This window comes from Entelurus aequoreus, linkage group LG05 (assembly GCF_033978785.1).
Source record: "Entelurus aequoreus isolate RoL-2023_Sb linkage group LG05, RoL_Eaeq_v1.1, whole genome shotgun sequence".
Lineage (NCBI taxonomy): Eukaryota > Metazoa > Chordata > Actinopteri > Syngnathiformes > Syngnathidae > Entelurus > Entelurus aequoreus.
In genome coordinates, this window is record NC_084735.1 from 34491842 (window position 1) to 34513220 (window position 21379).

The 21379-nt window shown below is 39.9% G+C and overlaps 1 protein-coding gene across 4 annotated transcripts in view; it reads left to right on the forward strand.

Moving 5' to 3' along the window:
* The window catches only part of gria3a (glutamate receptor, ionotropic, AMPA 3a), a 289764-nt gene that overhangs the window by 12250 nt on the left and 256135 nt on the right, over positions 1–21379 (forward strand). For all 4 annotated transcript variants that reach the window (XR_009826246.1, XM_062047943.1, XM_062047941.1 and 1 more), the window contains 2 exons: positions 10528–10634; positions 14806–14964. Coding sequence is in view for 3 of the 4 variants with exons in the window: in XM_062047943.1 (XP_061903927.1) it covers positions 10528–10634; positions 14806–14964 (266 nt within the window). In the remaining variant the exon portion in view is untranslated. The remainder of the gene's footprint in view (positions 1–10527; positions 10635–14805; positions 14965–21379) is intronic.

Consider the following 21379-nt stretch of genomic DNA (forward strand, 5'->3'; position numbering starts at 1 on the left):
ACTTAGAAGGGATTCAAGGAATTCAAGGAGCTGCTGTTAGGAGTTATTGTTAATTTGCCTGATGGCCGAGGGGAAAAAACTGTTCAGGTGGCGGGAGGTGTGGGTCTGGATGGAGCGTAGTCTCCTGCCTGAGGGGAGAGGGGAGAATAGTGTGTGTCCAGGGTGAGAAGAGTCAGCTGTGATCCGACCCACACGCCTCCTGGTCCTGGAGGAGAACAAGTCCTGGAGGGATGGGAGCTTGCAGCCAATCACCTTCTCAGCAGCACGTACGATGCGCTGCAGTCTATTCTTATCCTGGACTGTGGCGCCGGGGAACCACACTGTGATGGAGGAGGTCAGGATGGACTCTATGATGGCTGAGTAAAACTGCACCAGCATCTCGGTCGGCACCTTAAGTTTCCTCAGCTGCCGCAGGAAGTACATCCTCTGCTGGGCCTTCTTGATGAGGGAGCTGATGGTCAGCTCCCACTTGAGGTCTTGGGTGATGGTGGTGCCCAAGAAACGGAAGGAGTCCACAATGGGGACGGGGGTGGGAGAGTCAATCAGGGTGAGGGGGGATGGTGGGGCTGTGACTTTCCTGAAGTTCATGATCATCTCCACTGTTTTCTGGGTGTTCAGCTCCAGGTTGTTGAGGCTGCAACAGGACGTCAGCCGGCCCACCTCTCTCCTGTAGGCGGACTCATCGCCATTCGAGATGAGCCCGATGAGGGTGGTGTCATCCGCAAACTTGAGCAGTTTTACGGATTGGTGACTGGAGGTGCAGCAGTTTGTATACAGGGAGAAGAGCCAGGGGGAAAGTACACAGCCCTGAGGAGTACCAGTGTTTGTGGTTCGACTGTCCGAGACAATCTTCCCCAGCCGTACGTGCTGTCTTCGGTCTGTCAGGAAGTCATTAATCCAACTGCAGAGGGAGTCGGGCACGCTGAGCTGGTAGAGCTTGTCTCGCAGCAGTCCAGGGAGGATGGTGTTGAAGGCAGAGCTGAAGTCTACAAACAGGATCCTAGCGTAGGTTCCTGGGGAGTCCAGATGCTCCAGGATGAAGTGGAGGGCCAGGTTCACTGCATCATCCACAGACCTGTTGGCTCTGTAGGCGAACTGCAGTGGGTCCAGGTGGGGGGCGGTGATGTCCTTGAGGTGGGGCAGGACCAAGCGCTCAAAGGACTTCATGACCACAGACGTCAGCGCGACCGGCCTGTAGTCATTTAGTCCTGTGATCCGTGCTTTCTTGGGGACAGGGACAATGGTAGAGGTCTTAAAGCAGGACGGCATGCGGCATAGCTCCAGAGAGGTGTTAAAAATGTCAGTGAAGACAGGAGCCAGCTGGTCCACACAGTGTCTGAGAGTGGAGGGGGAGACACCATCCGGCCCGGGGGCCTTCCGCGTATTCAGCTTCAAGAACTGCCGGCGTACATTCTCTTCTTTAATGGAGAGGGTCTTTACAGTCGTATGATGTTTTTGGAGTCCTGTGATGTCATTGGAGTCCTTTAACTCCTTTAATGATGTGCTGGCATTGGTGGGGAGGGTGATGGTGGGGGGAGCATGGCTTTGATGAGCTGAAGGCCGTTCATGACGACAGTAATGTGTGTTGAGGCCCTGAGTGAGAGTCCGGTCATTCAGGGCCTGGGGGGTTTTGGGCTTATAGTTCATTGGAGCGGAGCTGTTCCTGTAGACGGTTAAAGTACACAGATTTAGCTTTCTCCACTTCCCTGGTGAAGTGGTACTTCGCTTCTCTGTATGTACTACGGTCCCTGCTTCTCCACGCAGCCTCCTTCTTCTTGCGCAGCTGTCGGAGCTTGGGTGTGAACCAGGGCTTGTCGTTGTTATAACAAACCCTGGTGCGCGTTGGAATGATGCGCGCCTCATTGAACTGTATGTATGAGGTCACAGTGTCCGTATACTCGTCCAGATTGTTTGTGGCCGCTCCAATTGCCTCCCAGTCTGTCGTTTCCCAACAAGCACGCAACTCGTCCACAGACTCGGCGGTGAAACACTTAATGTTCCTCATAACAGGTTTAGCCAGTTTCAGTCTCTGTCTGTATGAAGGGATTAAGTGCACCATCACGTGATCTGATAGTCCAAGAGCAGCGCGCGGGACTGCATGAAAAGCCTTGCTCAATGTAGTGTAGCAGTGATCCAGCGTGTTCTCCTCTCTGGTCGGGCATTTAATAAACTGTCTATACTTTGGTAATTCCTGGCTCAAATTTCCCTTGTTAAAGTCACCAAGCACGATAACAAGAGAGTCAGGAAAAGACCGTTCCACATGTAAGATCTGTCCTGCGGGCGCGCGCTGAGCGTCACGCACGTCCGCGCCGGGCGGGATGTAAACAGCCACGAGAATGAATGAAACAATCTCACGCGGTGAGTAAAAGGGCTTACAGTGGATGAATAAATATTCCAGAGAAGAAGAACAGTGTTTAAAAATCACAGTCACGTCTGTGCACCAGCTATTGTTGATAAAGAAGCATAGTCCCCCGCCTCTTTTTTTGCCAGAGAGCGCCGCGTCTCGGTCCGCGCGGAGGAGATGAAAGCCCTCCAGTTGAAGCGTGCTGTCCGGGACACTTGTGCTAAGCCATGTCTCCGTGAAGCACAACACACAAGATGAGGAGAAGTCCTTGTTCCTTCTCATCAGCAACGCTAGCTCGTCCATCTTGTTGGCAAGTGAGCGGACGTTGGAGAGGAAGATGCCTGGTAGAGGTGTGCGTAATCCCCGTCCGCGAAGACGGACAAGTGCGCCCGCTTGCTTTCCTCTTCGATGCGGTTTCCCTCTTTTGAGCACAGAATGGACCAAATCCGCAGCTGACGCTAAGATGACCGGTAACAAGTCCATAGGGATGGTGGATCTGATGTTCAGTAGCTCTTCACGGGTGTAAGAGCACCCGGAAACACAATTTATGTACAAAAACAAACAAAACAAAGCGCACGGGAGCACCGAGGCAGCCTTCATCGGCGCCATGATGATGACGAGATAATTTTTGCACAGTGGATTAGCTGTAGACATGCTACTAATTAGCATTAACTATTTTACATGGGGATTTCACCACCTCCAAATTTTGTAATGGAAACTTAAACAGCTGGTGTGTAATAATTACAATATTTGTCATTTGTATTTTTTATTTAACCTTTATTTAACCAGGAAAAAAATCCCATTGAGATTAAAAACCTCTTTTTCAAGGGAGTCCTGGCCAAGAGGCAGCAAAGTTACACATAACATTACATCCACATGACACATTAAAATGACAGGATGGACATCAAGTAAAACAGTTACAGATAACTGGGGCTCCTTCAAATGCTCTGTTTAGATTTAAAAGCATTTAAGGATAAAAATTCAGTCAGCTTCCAGTCTCTTTGTGACATGTTCCAAACACAAGGAGTTGCACAGACAAAATATTTCCCCCCTAGCTCAGTGCGAACAAAAGAGACAGAGAGCAACAACTGATTGTTGGATCTCAGTGCATAAGAGTTCGTACTTCTCTGTGAAATCAATGTACAAATGTAATCAGGCAATAGTCCCAGAAGAGCCTTGTAAATAAAAGTGTACCAAGGACACTGTCTCCTAGTGGACAGAGAAGGCCATCCCACCCGAGAGTACAAGTCACAGTGGTGTGTCATGGCTCTACAGTTTGTGATGAACCTCAAATATACTTACAGTTCAAAGACTTTGTAGGGCTTAACAAAAGAAAAGACTGGTGGAATCAACTTAAAGGCAAAGACTACCTCCTGGCTAAGGCAACACACCGTAGTCTATACACTACTGCCATCTAAGGCATTGGACGCATTGCAACTCTATGCAAAGTCTACTTTATAATACCAGTATTTGCTGCATGGGAAACAATGTCTAAAAGGTTGTTAACAAGTTAGAAAATAGCAAGGAGGAGTTATGATGCTAATTCTAAGGTAAAGTTGATCACTGACGACGAGTTATCAAACAACTGGCACATACCTAAAATATAACACATTTTTTATGGTAATCTGCCAGTTCTTATTTCACTCATATTGAAATTGTTATTTTTAAAATATATTTTTTTGTCTTGGTTTTAAGTCAGTAGTGGTCTTATGTTCAGGGTTGTTTTATATTCAGGTCAGTAAGAGTGCATGGATTCCTGCAATTTAGAACTGTTATTTGTGGTTTATGTATTCTGGTGCAAACACTGTCTTTGTGTGTTATAGGACTTCATCCGTTTTTTTGTTGTTTTCAGACCGATTGACATTTATTAAAAATGGTCGTACTGGTATTTGTGCATTAATCCATGCTATTGTCAAATGGTCTTGCAAACCCACACCAGCAGGGGACCTGGCTGAGGGTCTGCCTTGGCTAAAATCCTGCTTTTCCTGAGGGGGTTTATATTGGCAACTATTTTGTTTCAAGGTCTTCAGCTGGCTCATCATAATAGCATTTTGGGACAGTGCTGCCACTCTACACAATGTCAGCCTGGCATCAAATCCCACTTTTGAAGGGGTCAAATTTCCAACCTTTTTGAGAGACATTGTATAAAAAAGCGATGCAAATCTGTAATACATACAATGATACAGTGGTAAAAATTTCATACATCCTACTTTTAATAGAATTCGGATTTCAAATTAAATTTTCACCAAAATGTTGCCCTGGTTTTTGTATATTGTCTATAGCAATAAAATAATGAGCAATTTATTATGATCTTTAATCAATTAATATAATTAATCTATGTGTAATCCCACCTAGAAAATACTCATAAAAGCCTTCATTTTGAAGTATTTTCATTTGAATTTAGTACATTATAATAAAAATAGTGTACATAAACAAAAAAGTGGCTTTATAAAGTCATTTGTTTTTAACATAATTGAACAGATACAGTCTTTTATTTACTAAAATAAAACATCAGGTCCATATAAAGTGCTTAAGTTACCACTTTAAAATAAGAATGTTTTTCTGAGCAATAATTATTGAATATTTAACTTGATGCTTTCCCTCTGCTTTAGATTATATAAATAGAAAAAGATCCATCATTCACAGTGCGAGCATTTGTTATCAATAGTGGTTTCAGAGATCAGAGAAATATCTACATTTGTCAAAATTAGATGTTATCTTTATACAATGGACTTGAGGCAATGTTTGCTTTGATTGGCTTCCCTGACTGTCAATCACAGCTGTATCGTACACGTACATCAATGTGCATAATTAACTCATATTTTAAAACTTATTTAACGACAGAACATGAAGCTATTTACTGAGTTTTGCTTTCATTTTGTCAGCCGGCAAACATGCAAGCATGCGATTTATGACATGCATGGAAGAATGAAACCATATTCTCCTCCATGTAAGTGTACCCTGATTTTAAATATAATATACACATGTAAAAACAAAACTGGATTTATGCACAGATGTGTTATAATAGAATAGAGTCAGTTGAATGTGGGTCAAAACACATTTGGAAGTGATGCCATTTCTCCATAGCTCTTGTAATAGATGCGCATTATGCAGAAAAAAAAGAAAAAACATTGTTTACTCTCCGCTAAAAACAAGACAACATTCAAATTTATACAAACCAAAAACACTTCTAATATGTCTTTAAGTCTAATATGACTGACTGTTTCACACAATTTTTTAGATAAATCACCCTTTTTCCACAGTCAAGCACAAGAAGATGGAGAGACAACTTGCAGACATACACAGACATAAAAGTTAGACATAAAAAATTATATTAATGTGATTAAAAAACACAACCTGCTTACAATGACTTTAATTAAATAGTCACAAATACCATGATAACTTAACACGCTCAAGTTATCGTAGCATTCTGCAGAATCAAGATAAATAATATAAATTAGGACTGTCAAAGTAGCGGGTGGAAATTGGCTGTATTCACTAGTTACTGATGAGCCACAAGCGGAAGAATAGCGCGCAGAAATGGCCAAAGAAAGCTAATGGACCTCCATCCATCCAGCCATTTTCTACCGCTTGTCCCTTTTGGGTTCGCGGGGGGTGCTGGAGCCTATCTCAGCTGCATTTGGGCGGAAGGCGGGGTACATGCTGGACAAGTCGCCACCTCATCACAGGGCCAACACAGATAGACAGACAACATTCACACTCACATTCACACACTAGGGTCAATTTAGTGTTGCCAATCAACCTATCTCCAGGTGCATGTCTTTGGAGGTGGGAGGAAGCAAGAGTACCCGGAGGGAACCCACGCAGTCACAGGGAGAACATGCAAACTCCACACAGAAAGATCCGGAGCCTGGAATTGAACTCAGGACTACTCAGGACCTTCGTATTGTGAGGCACATGCACCATTGGCGTTGTTAGGCCTATTTTAGGGGGGCTCAAGCCCCCCTAAAATGTTCTTAAGCCCCCCTAAAGAATTTTGTGTTAAAAAAACAACAAAAACAACTATTTTTTTTTTTTTTTTTTTTTTTTTTTACAAATACATGCCGACATATTCATTATAAAGTGGCCCGAATATGAGTTTAAATAAATGCCCACATCACTCAAAATCCAGTCCGCATTTTCTCTGTGACCTTGCTTGCGGTCCTTGGACTTGTTCATATAGAAAATGCCCACATCACTCAAAATCCAGTCCGCATTTTCTCTGCGACCTTGCTTGCGGTCCTGCAGGTGTACGAAGCCCATTAGCACACAGCACTGCAGAACAAGAACCTTGTGTCTGCAATTGTAAATAATTTAGTTTTTAAGTTTTGTGTTTCTTGTAGAATCTATATAAAGTAATATACATTAGCCTATTGTTAAAATAATGAAAAAAACATCATTAAATATATTTGTTTTATTGTATTGTTACATTAATAGCTGTTGTATTATTATAGGATGGCTTGTTAAACATTTCATAGGATTTTCAGAGGGTTGAAAAACCAAGACATTTAATATAAAATGTAAAATGAATAAATACATAAAAAGAAAAAAAATGGTTAAAAGCCATCGTCCCGGGGAGCATTTCATTTCATCCCGTGCATTTTTTTTTACCGTCCCCGGGACGACGGGACTACGTTAATCTCAAGCCCTGGAAGTTACATTTTATTGTTTGCATTATTTGTTTCAGCATTGCACTTTGAAGATGGTCCCTCAGCTCTTTGACAGCTTTGGCTCTTTTTCAGATCAGCAGACAGACTCTAAGTCTTTCTTATTTAGAGTACATATAAACGTTTCTCATTTCTATTCAGACTTCCATATATATTTAATTTCCTTAACAGTTTGCCATAATATATGTATATAAATGTATTATATACAAGCCAAATTATCCCGATCCAGATATTACTTTAATTCAAGTAATTAAGTAATATTTCCAGGGTTTGAATTTACAACCATTTTAGTCACATATGTGTCCAAAATGTAATCTGTGCAACTTCAAAATATTTGGGAACAAACAATTATTGTATTGTGAGCTAAAGTGGTGGCATTAGCCTGAGCCTCTATGTTGTGAATGAATAACATAGAGGCTAATGCCATGACTTTCATTGTGTTTCAGTGTATCTTGAAGGATCATGCAAGTAATTGTTTCTAGTTGATGCTGTAAACAAAATGTCACTGTGCTAACCCATGTTTGTTATTGTACTGAACACAGATTGAAAATAAACCCTCTGAAATAATAATAATAAGAATGATTAATTTCTAAGTCTTTGTTAGCCGTTTGTGAAGTTTTGTGCTCGTGCACTACGTTCGCTCGCATCCTGTGCATCTCCTGGGGGCTAAGCCCCCCCTGTCCTTAAAAGCTAGTGACGCCCCTGACATGCACTAACCCCTTTCCCACCATGCTGGCTAATGGACATATCAGGTCCAAAGCCATGACATGTGGTTCTCCTGACAGAATATATTTTTTGCTGCTGCAGCAAATGCCTGCTGCGTGTGTCGTTCAGAGAGGTGGGTGGAGTGTCACTTCCATGTTTAGATTACAGTTACGGTGCATTGATAACATAACATGTAGATTTTTACTCTAACTGCTTTAGTAAAATGGCATAAAAGCTCAACAGAGATGAAAGACGGTATGCAGGAAGTCCAAATGGGGACTTTTGTATATTGTAAACAGTCGGGTCCATCGTCAAAACATGTCAAGACACCTTTCTCAAACCAATCACACTTTTCTGGCTTCAAAATAAAAGCAAAACACATTACATAACAAAATAAAAATATTTTACATTACGATCAAGCTTTGTCAAATATATTTTGTAATGTAATCTGTAAAATTTGCACCTAAATAAATCAGTTAAGGATTTTAGGAATAATTGTTTGCGGTTGGCTGAAATATTGTGTTAATTCTTTTATAGCATGTTCTAGTTGATACTCCTCAGTTACAGAATGTTTAACATACATAGGATACACATTACAATTTATTAATAATTCAAGAAGGTTAAGACATTGTTATGCAGTCATATGCAGACCATAAACTTGTACAACGTGTAATGTACAGACTATTAGAATTTATTCAGGTATAAATATCACAGATTACTTTACCAAACATCTTTGACAATCAAACCATGATCATAACAACCCACATTTTGTTTAATTGTGTGAAACTGGCATCTAAACATAGAGTAGCACCTCTCCCATGAACACAAGTGCTCCTACAGCAGGAATACAAATTTTGTATTCCTACAAAATACAAAATCTGGCAAGACAATGCAGGTACACTGCAAGTCATTTTTGTATTCCATTTAAAAGCGTGTGTATGTCCTTTTTGTGCTGAGCTGCTTAAAAAAGCATAATGTTTAAACACATTTCATTAAAGCAAACTAATTGTCCAGTCATGGTATTAACTTGAAATTTATCTGTCTAGGTTACACTTATTAATGATAACAAATTACATCTATTTGCAAATAATCACAAATAATTTTGAGTTAACTATGAACAGAATGTGACTAATCACGATTTATTATTTTAATCGCTTGACATAAATTATAAATAGATGAGCATATGTAGGGAAGCACGGTGTCACAGGGGGGGTTAGTGCATGTGCCTCACAATACAAAGGTCCTGAGTTCAATCCCGGGCCCGGGATCTTTCCCGTGACTGCGTGGGTTCCCTCCGGGTACTCCGGTTTCCTCCCACCTCCAAAGACATGCACCTGGGGATAGGTTGATTGGCAACACTAAATTGGCCCTAGTGTGTGAATGTGAGTGTGAATGTTGTCTGTCTATCTGTGTTGGCCCTGCGATGAGGTGGCGACTTGTCCAGGGTGTAAATAAATAAATGATAAATGGGTTATACTTGTATAGCGCTTTTCTACCTTCAAGGTACTCAAAGCGCTTTGACAGTATTTCCACATTCACCCATTCACACACACATTCACACACTGATGACGGGAGCTGCCATGCAAGGCGCTACCAGCAGCCATCAGGAGCAAGGGTGAAGTGTCTTGCCCAAGGACACAACGGACGTGACTAGGATGGTAGAAGGTGGGGATTGAACCCCAGTAACCAGCAACCTTCCGATTGCTGGCACGGCCACTCTATCAAATTCGCCACGCCTGTGTACCCCGCCTTCCGCCCGATTGTAGCTGCGATAGGCTCCAGCACCCCACGCGACCCCAAAAGGGAAAAGCGGTAGAAAATGGATGGATGGATGGGCATACGTTTCATAAATATATTAATTGATAGCTCACCAAAGAACAAAATGTGATATAATACTGTAATACTGTTTGAGGGCACTTTAATAGTGGACAAAAAACACCCCTCAGAACAGTGTTTCTCAATTATTTTCTGTTGCACCCCCTGGGAAGAGGAAAATATTTCACGCCCCCCACGTTCTCTGTGACTATAAATAGTATTATTTGTCTATGAAATTGTTAGAACTATACCTCTGCATAACATTGTGAGCTTATTAACATTAAAGGAAACAACACACCAGCCTTTCCTCGTCTCCCGGTGAAACCAAGTGCTACATACGCCTCAACGTATTCTGGTATGGAAAAAAAAAAGCATGTTCCCCGAGGTCACATGCGCCCCCCCCTGGCATCGCACAGCACCCCCCAGGGGGGCCCGCCCCACTAGTCGAGAAGGACTGCCTTAGAAGCACATTTCAGGTCCTCATGGGGTAAACAGTGTGCAATCATAGCAGCTATAGCAACACACACAAACCCACACACACACACACACACACACACACACACACACACACACACACACACACACACACACACACACACACACACACACACACACACACACATATACATGCGCACGCACACTGCAGTGACTGAGGCTGGCAACACAAGTTTGATATCCTCCTCCTCCTTCTCCTGCCTCTCTCTCCAACTATCTCGCTCTCTTTTTCAGTGGTCCATTTGCACGCCCCTCGTCCACAGAGAAGGAGCTGCGTGTCTCTCTCTTCCCACCTCTAGCGGCATCTCCATCTATTGCTAATAAAACGCTCTCTTTAGCGTTTACTATTCATGTAGGGTGCACGTTCACATTCAGTGTGTGTGTGTGTGTGTGTGTGTGGGTGTGTGTGCCACAGTAGCCCCCTTTGCTCCCCCCACGCATCTTGTGGATTTCTTTCCCGACCATTCCGCGTACATGCAGCACTGTGCTCTACCTCACCAGGAGTTCCTTTCACTTCTCGGAGAAAATGTGTCCGGCCGTGGTGACAACACTTTTGTTGTGTTGGTGCGGAGTCTCCATGGCCGGCTTTCCAAACCAAATCAACATCGGTGAGTTGACTGAAATATGCTTCCTTTGTGCTCACGGGTGAAACAAGACACGCTCCAACCAACTCTATCGATTAGCTTTGAATAATTCATCACCAAGTTCACTCAAAAGTGAGACGCCTTTCTTGGTTGATCACTAGAAAATCACCTTTCTCCTGGAAATATGTATGAGAACGCTGAGAGATGATGTCATGCATCTATAATACAAAAGAAAGAAGTGAATGGAGGATCTAAGTGAGGCTTAGACACAACAACATATCCTACACATCCTGGATTGGAGCACAAATCACATAGAACTACATAGTTTCTGTCACTACATAACATGCCTGCGCTACTGTCTAGGACAGGGATATATTTAACTAAACTGTTTTAGGGGCCACATTTACAGAACACTAAGGACCGGGGGACCGGACTTCTCCCTTTACTATTAGTTTTATTCGGTATACTCCGGAGAACCGCCATCCTCTACTGTGGACATTTGATTTTGGACAATTTATTTTGTCAGAGTTACAGGAGTGTTCTGTTGTTTTTAAAGACCATGTGCAAGCTCTGTTGTTTTTAAAGACCATGTGCAAAAAAGCCAGTCAAAGATCATCGCATTGACAGCACTCTGGTGTTTTTAAGAATCTGCTGCCAAAAAAAAGTGAGACTTTCCCAGGTTGTTTGAACTGAAATCGCGGGCCACCAGTTGAATAACACAAATGGTTAAAAGGAGAGGAGCTAAAATATAGCCTTGAGGAACACCACTAGTATAACTAAAGATGTTGAACAAAGGACTATAGACTGCATCTGATGCAGGGCTCGAATTTAACCACGGCAACCGCGGCAAGTGCCGCGACCACCCTTGTCACTTGCCGTAATGCCCTAAGAAATTGACCAGCATCGACGGCAAGAACATGCCTTGACCACCCTTGACTTTTGACTTATTAATGGACAATTGCAACGTAATTGTTTCGTCGAATAAATTGATTAAAAAACACCCAGAGATTACTTTTTTTCTTACCTTTTCAACTGTTTAAGACATCGCATAATTAACATTATCGGTATAAATAACATGGGCGCAGCCATTTTGGGCGTAAGGGACACTATACCCATTTTATGTTTATGAATATATATATACACATTAGATCAGAAAAAATACAGAGGCTATTTCATCCCTACAAGCATGTTTCGCAGGTTTCTCTGCTCTTCAGGGGATTAATTGAAGTGTCTCACTTTCCTGACCTAACGTATATATTCCGCTTTATCCTGGTATTGAGGACTGTATAACGGATAAACCACAGAAACCTCAAATATATATATATATATATATATATATATATATATATATATATATATATATATATATATATATATATATATATATATATATATATATATATATATATATATATATATATATATATGAATAAGCGGTAGAAAATGGATGGATGGATATATATATATATATATATATATATATACATACATACATACATACATACATACATACAGTATATATATATATATATATATATATATATATATATATATATATATATATATATATATATATATATATATATATATATATATATATATATATATATATATATATATTAAAGATTAAAGTACCAATGATTGTCACACACACACTACATGTGGTGAAATTTGTCCTCTGCATTTGTCCCATCCCCTTGGGGAGCAGTGGGCAGCAGCGGCGCCGCGCCCGGGAATCATTTTGGTGATTTAACCCCCAACTCCAACCCTTTGTTGCTGAGTGCCAAGCAGGGAGGGTATGGGTCCCATTTTTATAGTCTTTGGTATGACTCGGCTGGGATTTGAACTCCAACCTACCGATCTCAGGGCGGACACTCTAAATATATATATATATATATATATATATATATATATATATATATATATATATATATATATATATATATATATATATATATATATATATATATATATATATATATATATATATATATATATATATATATAGGGCTGTGAATCTTTGGGTGTCCCACGATTCGATTCAATATCGTATTTGGGGTCACGATTCGATTCAAAATCGATTTTTTTTTTTCAGTTCAACACGATTCTTGATTCAAAAATGATTTTTTCCCGATTCATAACGATTCTCTATTCATTCAATACATATCAATCAATCAATCAGGATTTCAGCAAGATCTACCCCAGTCTGCTGACATGCAAGCAGAGTAGTAGATGTTTGTAAAAAGCTTTTATAATTGTAAAGGACAATGTTTTATCAACTGATTGCAATAATGTAAATTTGTTTTAACTATTAAATGAACCAAAAATATGACTTATTTTATCTTTGTGAAAATATTGGACACAGTGTGTTGTCAAGCTTATGAGATGTGATGCAAGTGTAAGCCACTGTGACACTATTGTTCGTTTTTTTAATTTTTATAAATGTCTAATGATAATGTCAATGAGGGATTTTTAATCACTGCTACGTTGAAATTGTAACTAATATTGATACTGTTGTTGATAATATTCATTTTTGTTTCACTACTTTTGGTTTGTTCTGTGTCGTGTTTGTGTCTCCTCTCAATTGCTCTGTTTATTGCAGTTCTGAGTGTTGCTGGGTCGGGTTTGGTTTTGGAATTGGATGGCATTGTTATGGTATTGCTGTGTATTGTTTTGTTGGATTGATTAATTTAAAAAAATTCAAAAAAGAAAAAGAAAAATTTAATAAAAAATTGAAGAAATAAAAATCGATTTTTTTAAAACAGAGAATCGATTCTGAATCGCACGACGTAAGAATCACGATTCGAATTGGAATCGATTTTTTCCCACACCCCTTATATATATATATATATATATATATATATATATATATATATATATATATATATATATATATATATATATATATATATATATATATATATATATACACAGTGTATTTATATATTGCTGTAATATAGTAAAATGACTGTTGTGACTAATATTTCATTATGCACAGTAGTGTCTTAACACTACTGTGCATGTATGTTAAAATGTATTCTTGTCTTCAATCATGCAATATCTTACTGAAAATAATAAATGATTGACAATAATATAAGGACTGGACCCTCTTTTTCAACATCTACAATATATATAAAATATTTTTTAAGACAAAATATTTATGTAATATACATTTTGTTTTCTTTTTAAAAAATGTAAAGAAAGAAATCAATGTAATAATAAAACAAAACAATAGAATTTATTAATAAAAATATATTTCTTTGGTGCTCAGCGATTCTTGGATGACTGCGTCATCATCATAAAATTAGAATCATAATTCCTCTTCTGTTGTTTGATAACTTGCCAAACTTTTCACTTTCAAGTGGGTCTCTTGTGGTGTGGCCACACCTCTCCTGTGTGCGAGTGACAGGAAGAAAAGCACTGATTGGGTATTTTCTTTAATTAGGGCTCACTACTAGAGTAATATTTTTTTTTCTTTTATGTAACACACACAATTTACACTTTTGCACCCCCGACACACATGCGCCGAGCATATCCATGATATTTTAGTTGGAGGGTTGGCAAGCATTTCTGAAATTTATATTTGGGGAGCAACAATCAACAAAATAATTTTCACCCGAGGAGTGACTTGCAGCTTTGTTTGCAGATGACACATGCTAAACATTGCACAATTAGTGTTTTAATATATGGTCAGAATGTATGTGAAGGTAATAATAGTGTACTTGATAATGTCATGGTGGCGCATGGTTGCAGTTGGTGTGACCCCAGGATGTACAGACAGTCGGTGAAGTGCGGATAACCAGGTATTTTAATTTGGCCTCGGCATGTGAAAATTAAAAGCCACACCATAAACATTCTTCAAAGAAACAGTGTTGAAAGGAAAGCAACACTTGGGAATAAACACACCCATTAGTGATCAGGAGACACAACTGCCTCTGATCACTAATGGAATGTGTTTATTCCCCGGTGTTGCTTTCCTTTCAACACTGGGGAATAAATATACCCGATTAGTAATCAGGGGCAGTTATGTCCCCTGATCACTAATCAAAAGCAGGTGTGATAAACTGCCACGCCATGACAGGCACTGCACAATAATACACAATTGGCGTGTCTTTTTGGACTTATTTGCTCAAAGTTGTCATTTTCATTTGCATTATGTTGGCACTGTCCCATATTCTGTGTTCTTTGTTTGTAGGTGGACTCTTCATGCGCTCCACAGTGCAGGAGCACAGCGCCTTCAGGTTTGCAGTGCAGCTGTACAACACCAACCAGAACGTGACAGAGAAACCCTTCCACCTCAACTACAATGTTGACAACCTGGAGTCCTCCAACAGCTTCTCTGTCACACATGCCTGTGAGTAGTCATGCACTGAACGATTGTTTAAGGGGAACCACACTTTTTTGGGAATTTTGCCTATCGTTCACAATCATTATGAAAGACATGACGGATTGATTTTCTTTTCAATGCATTCTAAATATTAAATAAACGTAAATAAAAGTCTGCTTACAATGGAGCCAATGGGAGGTTCTATATTCCACCCATAAAATCCAATAAATAACCAACCAATAGCACCAACATTACTCCATTTACATTTCGTGACTTGAATATTCTTAGTGATATTTTTACTATAAGCGCTAACACAGACAAACTATTTATAGCGATCACTACCCTGTGTCCATATGTTGACATCATTGATTGGTCACCTGTTTCCACGCTTCCTTGCTCCCTGTAAGTTTATTGTGGATCATAAATCACGCCTCTTACCTGGACAGAAGAAGGCTGAGGATGTATTCTGCCAAGATGGTACACTTTGACATTCAATTTAGACCCAGGAATGAGCGGCTAATAGCGCGGCCAAAATGTCCAGAAAAGAAAGGAAATAGTGAAGCTCACGAAAAGACACTTGGTCCCCAGCCCCCCTCCAAACCCCCAGCCCCCCTTTCGCGCACCCCCTCTCCAGTTTCTTTGCGAGGATTGTGAATCATTTTTCATCTAAACGAGATTATATCAACATCCTAGCAGTCGGCATCCTCATGACAGCAGACATTGTGCAGTAAGTGATGTTTTATTATGTTTGTTGGCTCTCATGAAGTTTGCAGTGAGTATTAATCAGTGATGAAGAAAATAAAGCGAACGTTGTGATGCGTTTTTGTTATTAAGGCGCCATGTATGCTTAAAATCATCAAAATACGTAAATATTAAATGTTATTATAAATGTGCCTGTTACTAAATTACATATACAACTTACATAATGTATATAAAACCTTAATGGACGTGTTTGGATGTTTTTTAAGGGCTTTATGGGCAGAATTGAACAGCTCCAAAAGTCTCCATTGTAAGCGGTTTTTGATGGCATTTATTTAATATTTAGGATGCATTAAAAAAATACATCCGTCGTCATGTCTTTCATGATTGTGAACGACAGGCAAAATAAAAAATAAAAAGTACAGTTCCCCTTCAAGGTGCTGCTGACCTATACAGTATATAGATGTCAAATTGTTGTTGTTTTATGTGGTTTTAAGTGGTCAGAGGATTAGAAGTTGCTTAGCGACAATAATGGAATTCATCCAGTTTTTGGAAATAGGATTCACTGGTGTTGCTCATTTTAGCTCTTGGGGCTAGTTATTGCACCTGCATGTATATTCTCAAGTTGTATAAGCTTTGTTGTCTGAGATTGTGTTCCCAAAGTAGGATGAACGCTTGTGCATTAAAGTTTTGAGTCCTCACTATGTGCAACTTTCATGGACACCGAGCAAGACCTGCCAGATGTCCACACAATCCTCTAGTCCTGTTGTCCAAAATCACCGGCTGGATGATGGTGCATGATGGGCTGTAGTTTGCCAAATACTGTGAATGTGTCAAGTAATGAAGTCATTCGAGTGAAAGCAATGTGCTTCACTTAGCTGACTACAGTATGCTTGAGAGTGGCCGTAAAATAATATGCTTGCCGAAAATTGTAATTATAAGCAGGCGTGTAAAAGAGGAAACAGTTAGGATAATTTCAAGGACCCCTGCTTGACAAGTACTCCAAAAAAGTAAAAAAAGCAACAAAAAAATCACATTGAACACCGTTTTTTCACAAGCCCCCCAATTCCAAGATCAAATTTAGAGATGTGATATGTCCAATGTTCCTTAATCAGCATGAAATATTGTGCTTAAGACAAGAATATTGTTTATCCTTGCACGTAAACTGCAGTTTGTAGTTTCAGATAACTGCTGTGACAGCATTCATTGGATTATGCAATACTCCAATGTCCAAGGAAATTAGTGAAGCTCCAAGAAACAGAATTGAGTATTGTGTATAAAGTACGAGCACAGTAACGTGGTGTCACACAATAAATCACAGACTGCCATTGTAAGTCATGCATGTGCGAGAGACCTGTTGACACGTTGTTGTTGTTGTTGTTGTTGTTGATACATGGTCATGAACAAGCTACAGCCTTGCACTGTCAGCCTTTATTAACTACTGTGCAGCGGCAGGCAGGTCAGTTCTTTGCTCAAGGGCACACAGGCACTTGCTGCCATGGTACAGTTGAATATGGTGCATGTCTCATGGGAATTTGTTAAACCATTTTGTATTCTACTATGTATGAAAGACGTTTAGTGTAGCAATTATAATACAAGGGACTGTAATGATGTACTATTATGTACTGAACTGGCACATAACTGAAAAAAAATGTCAACTGAATGACAATAAAGGGAGTCTTCATGAGTAAAGTAGCTACATAATGTATACTTTAAAGGCCTACTGAAATTATTTTTTTTATTTAAACGGGAATAGCAGATCCATTCTATGTGTCATACTTGATCAAATCGCGATATTGCCATATTTTTGCTGAAAGGATTTAGTAGAGAACATCGACGATAAAGTTCGCAACTTTTGGTCGCTGGTAAAAAAAATCCTTGCCTGTACCGGAAGTAGCGTGACGTCGCAGGTAGAAAGGCTCCTCACATTTCCCCATTGTTTACACCAGTAGCGAGAGCGATTCGGACCGAGAAAGCGACGATTACCCCATTAATTTGAGCCACGATGAAAGATTTGTGGATGAGGAACGTAAGAGTGAAGGACCAGAGTACAGTGTAGGACGTATCTTTTTTCGCTCTGACCGTAACTTAGGTACAAGGGTTCATTGGATTCCACACTTTCTCCTTTTTCTATTGTGGATCACAGATTTGTATTTTAAACCACCTCGGATACTATATCCTCTTGAAAATGAGAGTTGAGAACGCGAAATGGACATTCACAGTGACTTTTACCTCCACGACAATACATCGGTGAAGCACTTTAGCTACGGAGCTAACGTGATAGCATCGGGCTTAACTGCAGATAGAAACAAAAGAAATAAACCCCTGACTGGAAGGATAGACAGAAAATCAACAATACTATTAAACCATGGACCTGTAACTACACGGTTAATGCTTTCCAGCCTGGCGAATCTTAACAATGCTGTTGCTAACTTAGCTACAGGACCTCACAGAGCTATGCTAAAAACATTAGCTATCCACCTATGCCAGCCAGCCCTCATCTGCTCATCAACACCCGTGCTCACCTGCGTTCCAGCGATCGACGGAGCGACGAAGGACTTCACCCGATCATCGATGCGGTCGGCGGCTAGCGTCGGATAGCGCGTCTGCTATCCAAGTCAAAGTCCTCCTGGTTGTGTTGCTGCAGCCAGCCGGTAATACACCGATCCCACCTACAGCTTTCTTCTTTGCAGTCTCCGTTGTTCATTAAACAAATTGCAAAAGATTCACCAACACAGATGTCCAGAATACTGTGGAATTTTGAGAGGAAAACAGAGCTTTTTGTATTGGATACAATGGTGTCCGAATACTTCTGTTTCAACCATTGACGTCACGCGCATACGTCATCATATAGACCAATGTTTCTCAAACTTTTTTTGTCATTCCCCACTTTGGACAAGGGGGAGTTTTCAAGCCCCATCTGTCCCCATCGCCCCAACAGAACGCTAATGCCAAGCTTAACATTTTCAAATTTATTCAACATCAAGAAACATCACCCCGAAGGGAATAAGCGGTAGAAAATGGATGGATGGATGGATCAAGTAACATCAAGTTGTATACATTCAAACTCAATAACATAAAATAACATCAAGTTCAATAATAAATGAAATAACTGTGCAGCTGTGGTATAACTTGCATCAAGTTCAATAATAAATAAAATAACTTGCATCAAGTTCAATAATAAATAAAACAAAAGTGTTATAACTTGCATCAAGTTCAATAATAAATCAAAAAAAGTGTTATAACTTGCATCAAGTTCAATAATAAATCAAATAAAAGTGTTATAACTTGCATCAAGTTCAATAATAAATCAAATAACTTGCATCAAGTTCAAAAATAAATCAAATAACTTGCATCAAGTTAAAAAATAAATCAAATAAAAGTGCCCCTTTGCAATCTTTGCAAAAAAAAAGGAGGAGCTGTCACGCCAAATTTCTTCCCCCTACAAAAACCTCCCCCCCGCCCCCATTTACTTCCGGGGCTGCGTCCAATAAAATCACAAAGTTGCCGGGGGTCCTTAACCGGCACGCGACTGTCCTCTTTCGCGCCTGTACAAAAAAAACCAATAATCGATTTCTTCAGATTCCAGCAGCTGTCAAAGACGAAGTATCCTTCCAGCGACGGGCAGTCAAAGCCGACGTGCTATCGATCGCTGTCAATGACGTAATAGGAAACATGACCACGGAAGTAAATGGGGGAGGGGAGAGGGGGGGATTTTTGTAGGGGGAAGAAATTTGGCGTGACAGCTGCAATGAGCCTGTTTTGCACTGCACAGCTTTTCAAATCGGGGTTGCAGGCTTGACACTGCCACTGTTAAAACCTCATTGAGTTCGGGGCTGAGCTGCCTTGACGCGAGTGCTTCCCTGTGAATGACACACAGTGTGTCCAATGCGCATTTGGCGCAACCCTCTTTATTAGAGCCTGCAGCCCGTTTCTTGACCCTGCCATGGTCTGAGCGCCATCAGAGCAAAAGCCCACACAGTTTTCCCATTTAAGGTCGTGTTCTTTGAGGAAACTGTCCATTATCTCGAACAGCTCATCAGCAGTGGCTCTATTTTTTATGTATTTGCAAAACAGCAAATCCTCGCACAGTGACTCGCCATTCACAAAGCTTCCGCTTCGCCCCGCCCCCATTAGTTACTGTTGCTATTGTCTGTCAAACTTTCGCTCCTACCTAGAAATTTAAAGCCTACAGGAAAAATAAGTAATTTACATTTATTTATATAGCGGATTTCACAGACAGAATCACAAAGTGATTTACAGTGTGTATAGAAAATGAAAGCATAGTAAAAAAAAAATAATCTAAGAATATAATTTAAAAAAAATAAATTTATAGTGACATTTTTTCCCGTTCCTCGCGCCCCACCTGTCATGTCTCTATTTCCCACCAGTGGGGCGCGCCCCACACTTTGAGAAACGCTGATATAGACGTTTTCAACCGGAAGTTTCGCGGGAAATTTAAAATTGCACTTTATAAGTTAACCCGGCCGTATTGGCATGTGTTCCAATGTAAAGATTTCATCATTGATATATAAACTATCAGACTGCGTGGTCGGTAGTAGTGGGTTTCAGTAGGCCTTTAATTTGGTGTGTTAGGCATATTTAGGTTGTCTGTGCTTCTACACATTTAGCCTGTTAGCTTCCTTGGTCACGATCGAACAGTGGCAATCAAAAAAAAAAAGAATTACAACTGTCACTTCAATTATTTACAGTTTGTAATATTTCGGGTGTCCAACTTAACTTTTTAATTTACAGTACTGATATTGGAGCATGGAGTATTGGAGGATATCGATATTGATCTAATACGATACAAGCACAAATCATACATACCTGTATAATGTTGTATTTTGTATTAAAAAAGGTTTGATCAAGTGAAATTACTCAAACAGTGAACAATGGTAGGTGTAAAAAACACTAGCCTATTTATTAATAACTGTCTGGAATTGACTTACGCGTTCTTTAAGTTGAAGTGGAGTGGTATGTTTTGTGACACCTTGTGGTCACATTGATTTATTTAGTAAAGTTCAGTAAGTTGAATGATGCAGACACGTTTGTTACTGGATACTTTCTGATACACTTCTGCTTTGGAACTTTGTCTCTGCAACTATCATTATTTGATACTTGTTTATGTTTATTGTGTTTTTGACTGTAATATTGTTCAATTATGTTATAAATGTCTAGCTTGTGTGCTATTGTGTGTTTAGCTGTTGTTTAGCTGCTTGGTCCTAGTAACATATAGCCTACCATGCTTACGTTTTGTAAATGACGCGACTAAAAAGACCAACTTTGTGTGCGTATTGGAGGGAATTTAGATGCTAACCGGCTGTCCAGCTTTGCACAAGTAAACATGCTGTAGGACTGTTTCTATCGAAGCTCATGTAAGATTCTACATGCAAGCCGATATCATCCAATTTTTTTCTGATATCGAACCGATATCCTACATCAATATATTTTTGGTTTTGATATGTTTTCTGTATGGAGGACAAACATGATGCAAACTAGGGATGTCCGATAATATCGGACTGCCGATATAATCAGCCAATAAATGCTTTAAAATTTAATATTGGAAGTTATCAGTTTCAAAATTATCGATATCGGTTTCAAAAAGTAAAATGTATGACTTTTTAAATAGCCGCTGTGTACACGGACGTAGGGAGAACCTTAAAGGCACTTCCTTTGCGTGCCGGCCCAGTCACATGATATCTAAGGCTTTTCACACACACAAGTGAATGCAAGGCATACT